This window comes from Cantharellus anzutake, assembly GCF_015039405.1.
Source record: "Cantharellus anzutake strain C23 chromosome Unknown EI90scaffold_36, whole genome shotgun sequence".
In the NCBI taxonomy this organism is placed as follows: Eukaryota; Fungi; Basidiomycota; class Agaricomycetes; order Cantharellales; family Hydnaceae; genus Cantharellus; species Cantharellus anzutake.
In genome coordinates, this window is record NW_024066986.1 from 37,190 (window position 1) to 48,098 (window position 10,909).

Genomic DNA, 10,909 nt, shown 5'->3' on the forward strand with positions numbered 1-10,909 from the left:
CTTTCTTTCGATTTATTGCATATAGTCATAATAATTCGTAAAAATTCGTAAAAATTCGTAAAAATTCAGGTCCTTCTATTTTCTCATATCTACTTGTCGTATGAGGTTTTGTGATTTATCTGGCATATTTCCATAATGGGTTTCCTTTGTGTCACCATTATTTCTCCTACACCAGGTGAGGGTAGGGTCGGACTGGGTGGAGTGGGGTCAGGCGAGTGTGCCCTGACACATAGTCAGCATCAGCAAAACCTTCGGCAGCGAAACCAGAGTTGGATTTCCTATACACGATCCCGCAATTGACAGTGCCTTTAAGGTAATGTAAGACACGCTTGACACCATGAACATGATCGGGTCCGTATGTCATGTTGAATTGGGCAAGATGTTGGGTGGCAAATGCGATGTCAGGACGGGTGTTAATAGCCAACCACATAAGTGATCCGACCATAGTGAACTAAGGGTAGTTTGGACAGGGGCCAGGGAATGGGGAAAGCTTCCTCTTGGGTGACATGGGTAGGTCTTCGACATTGCAGTTGACCATCCCAGCCCGTTCGAGGACTTTGTGGGTATAGGACGGTTGGGAGATGGTGATGGACTCATGTGTATGATCTCGTGTTACTTTAATCCCAATGAAATGATGTAGCTCACCAAGGTCGTGTGTGTTGAACTTAGACTTAAGTTCATCCTTGACTTGGTCCATGTGAGCATCATTGGCGAAAATCGCGGAGTCGTCGACGTGGAACGCAATCATAGAGATTTGGTCATCTAAGCGCTGAATGTAGACACATGAGTCCGTGAACAAACGAGTGTAGCCCAGATCGACGAGAGCAGCATGCAAACGTCTATTCCAGACTCGGCCCGCCTGTTTCAGGCCATAGAGCATCTTCTTCAGCCTCAAGACCTTATCTGTCCCATCCTCATACCATGGTACATATCTGCTTCATATAGATTTCTTCCTCCAATTCCCCATTAAGATACGCCCCTACGACATCCATCTGGTGAATCTCCAGGTCTAGCTGCACAGCAAGTGCCAGCAGGAGCCTGAACAACTCAGTCCGCATCACTGGTGAGAAAGTCTCACCATAATCCATCCACGGAACCTGCGTGAAACCCTGCGCAACCAACTGGGCCTTAAACTTCACAATCTCCCCCTCAGCATCCTTCTTCGTAGCTAGAACCCATCGACATCCAATAACTTTCCGATCTGCAGGTGCACGTACGGGTTCGAAAGTGTCCAGGTTTAGTAACTGTGCGACTTCGGCATCCATCATGGCCCGCCAGTGCTCAGCATGAGGTCCTTGAAGAGCATCCTTGACCTCGGGTTTCTCGTCTGTGAAAGCTGCAAGAGCAACAGGGTCACAGTCCCCGCAATGGGAGTACTGTACCGTTGATTGAACAGCACCACAGTTGGAGACAACCTTGAGGAAAGGCTCATTCAGAGGAGTACGGCATGTGTGGTATGGGTGGATGGGGTGGTTGGACTTATTGGAAGGAGGTTCAGAGTGTTTGGGAAGGTGTAAGGGGTTGGTGTAGGTTCCAACCCCAGTTCTCCTCAATCCTCAGGTTGTCGATAAAGTTGAGCTGTATGGAGCTTTAATTATCAACGATGGGGAGGAAAAGGAGTTCTGTTCCTTTTCCCAAATTCCCACATTATTGTATATACATTGTTTATACATGTTTAAATTGAGACAAATATACAATGAGATAATGAATGAAGGGTGGGGTTACCACTCCTTTCAGAAGGGAAATGGGATTGTGGGTAGTGTGCTCCCCCTCTTCCTGTGTCGCCTGTCCACTTTCAGCAATCTCCCCCTCAGGTGATGGTGAAAGGTTGCTTACTATTTTGGGGACAGTAATGTTCCGTTCCCCTGTTCGCCTCAGGCCTCAGTAAGTCCGTCTAAACATAAGCTTTAATGTGCTGTATATTCAACGGGGTAGAGGTAAAGGCTACCGGGCCTTTACAACTACTCCGAGGTATATATATGTAATTTACATATCTTGGCACAAATAAATAAAGAAAGAACAGCATCACTATAATGGGAATTATAGTGAAGTAAGGTTAATCCCTTACATGATGGCAGTGGAAGAGGGGGGGAAGGTGGACTCTCAGGGGTGGGGTTAGGGAAAATGACATTCCGTGACTTTGCAACCTCCCTGCTGGACTTGTAATACCAGTAGGTGGTGGTCTCCTCTGAGTTGCCTAAGAACCTGAACTTGTTAGAATGGGGATCTAACTTCCCATTCTTACCAGATTGGTCTAGGATCCAAACATCGCACCCAAATATATGAATGCCTGTGACACTTGGCTTCTTTCCAAAGAAGGACTGGTATGGAGTTCGGCCATCAAGCGCGCGCCGTAACGGGTCTATCGCCTAGACTCGAGACAGAGAGAAGGGGGAGGGTGGTAGTGTGCGCGGGTGTGGTTCGTTGGGCCGGGTTTTGGTCCGTGGGTGCTACTGAGTCTGCAAAAACCTCAAACAAACACTCACCTACATCTCTCTTGGACGTCAAGGCTGAGTATTATGATGAGAGGGGTCTTAGACGTGAGCAACAATCTCAAGGGGGGCGTTAGGGTCGTGGATGGCGTCTTTGCCACTTGGATGCAACTTCTACTTGTCCCTTCACGGGTCTATTCAATACTAACTTGTTATGTACAAGCTGTTATCTAGTTTATATATGTTTGAAATGAAATGAATGGACTGGGGGAATGTAAACGGGCCGTTAGGCAACCGTAAATGATAAATATCCAATTGGGAACAAAGAAACAATAAAAGAAATATGAATGAATGGGGAAAATGTGACAACGGGTCCGAAATGGGAATTGTGAAGGTTAACTCCGCAACGCTTCGCCACAGCGCCCGCCTATCCTCCCGTCAGCAACCTCCTCGTCTCCAGCTTTCCAACGAGCCCCTATTCGTCCCATTTGGTGCAGTAGTTGTTGAGATATGGCCATTGACAGGTGCTGTCAAGACCACGTGAGACTCTACTCCGTGCTGAACCATCCGGGTATGGGATTGCCATTCTGGGAAATGTTCCGGGGGTGAAGAAGGAAGGTAGAGCATCACTATCGGGTGGAAAAATGGCTGGGTTGTATGTGTAGGTATGGAGATCTGGAGAGGGGGTGAAATTGGCGGCGTGGTTGGGCGTGGGAATTTTGCTTGGGGTTGTCGGGAATGATGGGGAAAATATGGAAAAATATGGAATGAGTGTAAGGAGTGTTGGATAGTGATAGAATGAGTATCGTGAGCGTCAGCGGATATGTACTGCATGTTGGTGACCAAATTCCACAGAATCCGACTTTTTGCGGTACACGGAGTTGTCCCCACAACAGCGCATTGGGGTACGGTTTTTCAGGAAAGTGGCATATGATACGGCATAGGGCCAGAGGGACTTAGGGAGTTGGGAATTGAACAACATGGCATGCGAGTGGTCTAGAACGGTATGGTTCAGACGCTCAGCAATGCCATTTTGGGCAGAGGAATGGGGAGCAGTTGTCATGTACGTAGTTCCTTGTTCAGCGAGAAAAGACATCATCGAATCGTTGAGATACTCGGTGCCGCTATCAAACTGGATGGCTTTGATTTTATGATTGAACTGAGTCTGGATGTGAGCAGCAAATCGACGATATTGAGTAACCGATTCGGATTTCTGACGAAGGAATGCTATGATGCTAAAACGGGTGGCAACATCGGTGAATGAAATGAAGTACTGATACCCACCTTTGCCTAGAACCTGAGCCGGACCCCAGACATCAGTGACGATTAAGTCCCCAGCTGATTTATACTTAGTTCTGGACTCTTTGGGGAAAGGCCTCAAGGTCTGCTTAGCTTGGATACAGGCTTCACAGGTAAAATTCAGAGTGGAATTGGGGGTAACCTCCAAGCCTTCAACGACTCCCATGTCCCTCATCGTCCTAAGCGAGGACGGGTTAAGATGTCCAAGGGCCCGATGCCACTCCTCCCAGGTACGACTTTTGGGCGAAGAATCACCTGAAATCGCAGCTAGTATGGAAGGGGCATCGGCCACGACAGTCTGCATGTCGAGACGGTAGAGGTGGTCTTGGATTCGGCCATCACAGAGTGGTGTGCAATCACGCATGAGAAGTTTGATCTGGCTGGACTGTGTTTGCATGGTACCACTGACATTGTTGAGACGGGAAAGGGATAGGAGGTTGGGTTGGGATGATGGAATGTGTAGACAGTTGTGGAGAGTGACAATCCGTGAAGAATCCCCAGTGTGCATTACTGTTGCAACAGACCCACATCCTCGGATGGGGACCTTAGCTCCCCCTACGCCAGTCACAAATTGGCCAGGGGTCTCTGCATAGTCAAAGAAAGCTTCTCGCTCAGATACAACGTGGTCATCCACACCAGTATCCCCAATCCATTGACTACCAGCCAGGACAGCAGGATTGGCAGATGCAATGAAGGAGAAGCTCGGCTCCTGCTCCTGAGAGGAGACATTTGCCTCTTCTTCTTCTCGTCTGCTATCCGCTTCCGGCACTCCTTGGCCCAATGTCCATGCTTGTGGCAGTAGCGGCACTCGGAGTTGGATCAATCAGGTTTCTGTTTGTCTTTGTTTGGTTGGTCGGATTTGGAATTGAATGCGGAGTTGGATGGCTCTGTATTGCGCGATTGACGACGATTGGCTTCGCCTTTAATCCTGTTAAGGATGTAATCAGCAGTGGCGCTCTTCACAGCAGTGTCCATAGAGTCAAGATCTTTGAGTTCAATGGTAGAGGTGAAGCTATCCCAGGAGGTGGGGAGTGAGATAAGTAACGCCATTACAACCTCTGAGTCTTGAATGTTATCACCGGCTATGCACAGATTATTATAGATCATGCGCATCTTCTGGACATGCATGTCCAGGTTGTCATCTTCGGCCATGCGAGTTGTGTATAACTCCTGGCGAAGGAATATGCGGGATGTGGCGCCATGTCAGAACCATGCGAAGCTTCGCTGATGGTAGCTGTAGGTGACTGAATGTTGGCTGCTAGTGATACAGGTGTCCTACATGACCGAGCTTTAGCGAGGAATAACCTCACCGATCTTGAGGCCAAGGCTACTTAGGTGAGTGAGCCGGGATTTTGGCTTCAATGACTCGAGGAGGAGTGTTGCACCTCGTTCTCGACATGGTCCCGATACTTCAGAAGGTTGGGGGTCTTACGGGGAACAGAAGTAAGCTTAGGGGGGAATTTCTAGTTGATTTCAAACTACAGTACAAGCACTAGTTACAAGCTGTATATAAGCACTAGGGAACTGAATAGAGAATGAGTGTCACGACCCGGCGTTCCCCGGGGCCAGACGACCTCCTCCCTGACCTTCTCCCATGCCCGAACACTCCCCACACACTCCGCTCGCCGCCTGTCGCCATCTAACCACTTCCCACCACCTCTCCACTTTGTTGTTGAATGACCTAGCGGTGCAGAGCGCCGCGACCCATTGTCCCATGTTTCGCCGCACCTTGTTATCTCATGGCGAAGGTCACGCTTGACCTTCGCTGTCTTGAACACGTGCTCTTTGTTTGTTTTCCTCCTTCTTTTCTCCACCCGCAATCTCCGCGAGATCTGGCAACTTATTCCCTATTCAGTTCCCTAGCGCTTATATACAGCTTGTAACTAATGCTTGTACTGTAGTTCGAAATCAACTAGAATCCACCCCTAAGCTTACCTCTGTCCCCCGTAAGACCTCCGACCTTCTGAAGTATCGGGGCCGCGTTGAGAACGAGGCGCAACGCTCCTCCTCGAGTCGTTGAAGCCGAAATCCCGGCTCACTCACCTAAGTAGCCTCGGCCTCGAGATCGGTGGGGTTTATCCCTCGCTAAAGCTCGGTCGTGTGTAGGGTGCCTTTACCACTAGCAGGCAACGTTCGGTTGCCTATGGCTACCCTCGGCGAACCTTCGCACGGTTCTGACAAATGAGTTGCCAGATCTTGCAGAGATTGCGGGTGGAGAAAAGTGAAAGGAAAACAAACAAGAAACACGTGTTCAAGACAGCGAAGGTCAAACGTGACCTTCACCGCAAGATAACAGGGTGCGGCAAAACATGGGACCACGGCGCTCTGCACCGCTAGGTCGTTCAATGACAATTAGGAGAGGGGTTGTGGAGAAGTGGTGGGGAGTGGTTAGACAGCGACAGGCAGCGCGCGGAGTGTGCAGGGAGTGTTTGGGCATGGGAGAAGGTCGGGGAGGAGGTCATCTGACTCTGGGGAACGCTGGGTCGTGACACACCGGTCACCTCAAATTCCCTTTTGAGGATCTTCCAGGCTGCTGCAAGTGGGGTAGCGGAGCACAAGGGGGATTGGGGACCGGATAGGGAATGGATGCGCGGCACAGTGATGCACCAACCTACCACTACGATCACCACCACCTCAACTACTTCACACCACACCTACTCCCACCCAGCAGGATGAGAAACGAAAAAGGGGGGCCAGCAAGCGGCTTCCTTGGACAGAATCAAGACCGAACTGAAAACTCAACTGGGACTCGGTGTCCTATAACTCGGTGTGGATCTCCCTGAGGACACTGTGAGGCTTCCTTGCCTCCCTCAAGACTACTGCACTCGACCACGCCTCCAGCACACTTCACTTCGTGACCAGATCTAAACATAGTGGAGTGTCAGGGCACACCCACCTGACCTGGTACCCTGCTGTCCACCCTTCCTTACCTCCTCCCCCTTTCCCTTCCTCTCTCCTCATTCTTCCTTCCTCACTTTCTTCCTATCTTACTTCTTCTTTATTATCTCTTTATTCTACATGGACGACCTTCTTTGTATCAATGTACCATTGACCCATCTGCAGCGCGCCCACCATGTACCCGGCCCGGGCACCTCCGGCGACTTCCCACTATGCCCAGCACGCGCGCCTGCACCAGATGCCCTCGGGATCTCCCACGGAGACACCCAGGTGGTTACGGCTGTGTGCGAGGGTGATGTGGCACCTGTCATGTGATCTAAGCCGCATGTATATAAACGAACCTGGAGTGGGAACCGAAGAAGTAGCCTTCTTCTCAACTTTCCACTTCAGGTAAGTAGTACAGTATTTCTCCTTTAATGATAATAACAACTTTCCACTTCAGTCTAAGTGGCCAGGGACCACTGTCCTGCATCGGGCCTGTCAGTACGCATGCCCGATCTGCCCCCTGCCAGGCTCTCAGCCCCAGATGCTACACCTGGGCCCCCTCGACCCCGGACGAGTCCCTGACATGGAGGGGAAATCTCTGTTACAAATGTAACTAGCTAATATTATATACAAACAACCCTGAAAACACGTCTGCAAGCTTCCAGCATGTTCCATATGACTCATCTGGTCACGTCGCAAGAGTAAATAGAATAGGAAACACAATATCACAAGCAACAAATTATAAAACAATAGAAAGTGGCTGTGGAAAACCCAACCTGCATCTCCAGCCCAAACCACTTGACACAACTGTGCTCCCTTTATGTCAACCAACTCGCCTAAACTACAGCCATCCAACGCAACAAACCGCATCCAATTTGATGGAAAATTGAGTGAGATAGCGTTGAGGTGGGGAATATCCGGCACATTTTCCTAACTTTCCAACCACATGTCACCATGGTCCCAAAATTGGCACATCCTCCCGACCAGTCATATCATGAACAATGGATATTTATCCCCATTTTTATGAAGCCTGAGGGATGCCAGGGACCATCTGTGCACCCCATTTCCCACGTGTGCGCAATGAACATGTGACATGCATCGCGATACACAACTGAAATCTGCATATCTCTGTCCATATCTCACCGATTCTCCTCGCATAACGTGCGTCGGAATCGCCTCAACATCCTCTTCCATCGGTACTATAACCTCATCACCTGATTCCTAGCCAAATTTCCACTGTAGGATTTTCTAATATTTTATCCTGCATGTGAGACCCGATATATCGCCTGTTCTGGGGTGTCTGTGACCACCACCCCTACACCACCTTGGGGGTCTGAGAATCAACGACGAACGTGTGGACGAACGGTGATACTTGCAGACAGATCAATGTAAGTGCCTTGCGCTGTGCCTTCTCGGCTGTGGCCTTCTGAGTCACATCGGTGGGCAATGTGTAACCGGTTTGAACGTAAGCCCATAGATCTGAGTAATTCAGTATATCCTCCATGCTGGTTTTCCATTGAGTGTAGTTTTCCTTCCCAGACAAGATAGGGAGACGTTTGCCAAGGGATACCAAGTCTTCAGCCATGGGTTAGGTCGACTAGAAGTTGAGCATGAGGTATAGATGTAAGCAGCGATCGTGTTAGATACTGATCCGGGGTCGGGCACCGAAGGTCGCCGATGCGGACCGCTAAGGGCCGCGATGGCCGCGATGCCTCAGACAAGGCCCGAGGGTAGGGCATTCGGCCTCAGCAACTCTAAAGGGAGTGCTGTGCCCCCTAGTTGTCTCTTGGCCCTCATTTTGAACTTACTGGGGCTGCCTTGTTGGGGTCAGGGCTTGGGGTCGTGGTCAAGTCAATATTAGAGCTAAGGTACTATAATGTAGTATACAGGATATATATATGAAGGTGAAATGAATAGAAGCGGACCCGGGCCGAAGGCCGAAGGGTCCGGAAGCAAATAGGAACAAAGAGCGGGGTTGGCCGCACCGCGGCCGGCAATGACCGAGGGTCAAACAAACAATAACAGATAAATAAACGAAGGGGTGTAGGGCCGCGATAGCGGCGATGGTATCATAGCGGAGTAGGCGATGTCGCGGAGTCACGCTAGGTCGGTACCAGAGGCGGACTCGGGGCAGGGAGGTCGGTGTGGCTGTGGGGGAGTCGGCCAGGTGCAGGGGAGCCTAGGGGCAAGCGGGGAAGTGAGCAGGGGGTCCTCAGGGAGGATAGGGCTGAGGTTGGGGCTCGCGCTCACGCTCGCATAGCGGTAACGGGCTCGGGCGGCATCGGGACGGGTGGCTAACGGGCCGGAATGCACGGCCATGACAGATCGAGTGTTTAGAATTACAGTGGTGCTGGGCTCATAACCTGTTGTTATGTAGCTCTCAGCAGGGACACTCAGATAATGGGGAACAACCAACTTGATATTGTAACTGCACAGCGGTATAAGTAGTTAAGGTAATTACACAGATATCAGACAAGAACAATAAAAGGATGAGATATGCGCAAGTGCTACATGTGGAACGCAGTCAACAGTGAGACACGCAGCACATGGTGAAGGGGTATCATATTGGCTAGCCGATATGGGCATGATATGCGTACCGGCATGTCATCATGTCTTGCTCAACCAACACTGCACAACATATGTCTGTACTGATATAAAGACTGCACCGAAAAATATTCCAATGCCACTATAATACCCCTTGAAATTTTCGGGCCTTTGCATGCTGTAATCACTAAGTTATGGGGGGATGTAACAAAATACAGCCTCATGCACCGGGAATAACTTTTGAACCAAGTAGAATTTCAAAAATCTGAGTGACCAAAAGTTAGGCAGATAACACATCTACCAACATGCCAAAATTCGAGCAAAATGGAGGGGGTTGAAGGTACATTTGAAACTCACCTTTCCCAGAATGCCCAGATAGGTGCAAATATGGATCACGTGTCAGGCTTCATGTCAGAGTACTGAGCTGCTCAGTCTCTAAGTCGAGGAGTCCGGAGCTCTTGCTGGAGCTGAGACCGAAAGGGAGAGGGTCGGTTTCAATGGGGGAACCCAATAGAGCGGGTTGTGATGGAGATTCCAGCTGAGCAGCAAGGGGGAAAATGAGAGAAGAAAGTTACCCTCCCCACTTGCTACTCAGGAAATGATAAGGTCGGTGTACTCAGCAGTGCAGGGCCACTTTACAAGAGGGAATATATTACATGTCCATGTCAGTCCGGGGATAGTGATCAGGCAGTGTCAGTCTGGAGTTGATGTGTCATCAGTCATGAGTAAACAGTCCAGACCCGGTTGTACCATCAGGAAACCCCCGAGGCCGATTGAGGTGATTGAGAGCAATTCAAGTGCTCAATCTGCCCAATCTGCCCAATCAACTACTCTCAATCGTCTCAATCATCACAATCGCGAGTCCATTTGTTTGCTCCAGGTGCTGTACAGTTTTCAAATGAATTGGTTTGCAACTTGTAACTTTTTTTTCACTCCACCTCATGCTATCTACACCCATCTCTCTTTACTATGCAACACAATATTTTTTACTCCACTCCGATGTTCCTTACTTGTGCTCATGGGCCAACACCCTTCCACAGTCACCCAACCCTTCCCCAACATGCTCCCTTCCCATATTCTTTTTTTTCAAGTCATTCCATCCAACCCCAACTTAACTTCTCACACACAACACTATCCCCAACTTCTTACTGCATGTACTCAACAACCACGCATCCATTTCCGACGATTCCAATCTCATTCGATAGATGAGATCTAGCTCTATCTTTCTACAGAGATTGGTACCAAACGGTCCAGCGATTGAGATGCGCGTCTGCTTCCTTTAAATATATTGTATTTCACTAACCTCAATTTCTTACAGCTCATACTCAACAACCACACCTCCGTTTCGGATGAACTTACGCTCGTTTGATATAGAGGTTTGGCTCCATCCTCCCACCGAGTTTGGTGCCAAATGATCCAGTGGTTGAGGTGGGCGTCTGCTTTCTTTAATTATATTGTATTTCACTAACCCCAACTTCTTACTGTGCATACTCAACAACCACATGTCTGTTTCCGATGGACCTAGGCTTGTTTGATAGAGGAGATCCAGCCCCATCTTCCCATTGAGTTTGGTGCCAAACGGTCCAGCGGTTGAGGCGTGCGTTTGCTTTGTTTAATTACATTGTATTTTCACCCATTTTGCTTTCCACCTATTGTTTTGCACCATTGTGTTTTGGTATTAGTTACTTGCATGCCTGTATGTACATAACATAATTTTTAAATATAATAATTTTATCGATGAACTTCAACAT

At 49.2% G+C, this 10,909-nt stretch overlaps 1 protein-coding gene across 1 annotated transcript; it reads left to right on the top strand.

Annotated features, from left to right (window-relative positions):
* Positions 1-10,132: 10,132 nt before the first annotated feature.
* Positions 10,133-10,530, top strand: EI90DRAFT_3064891 (uncharacterized protein). The gene is made up of 2 exons (XM_039060834.1): positions 10,133-10,418; positions 10,475-10,530. Exon 1 carries the CDS (start codon positions 10,158-10,160, stop codon positions 10,365-10,367), a length of 210 nt encoding a protein of 69 aa, XP_038914156.1. The 5' UTR covers positions 10,133-10,157; the 3' UTR covers positions 10,368-10,418; positions 10,475-10,530.
* The last annotated feature ends 379 nt before the right edge of the window (positions 10,531-10,909 follow it).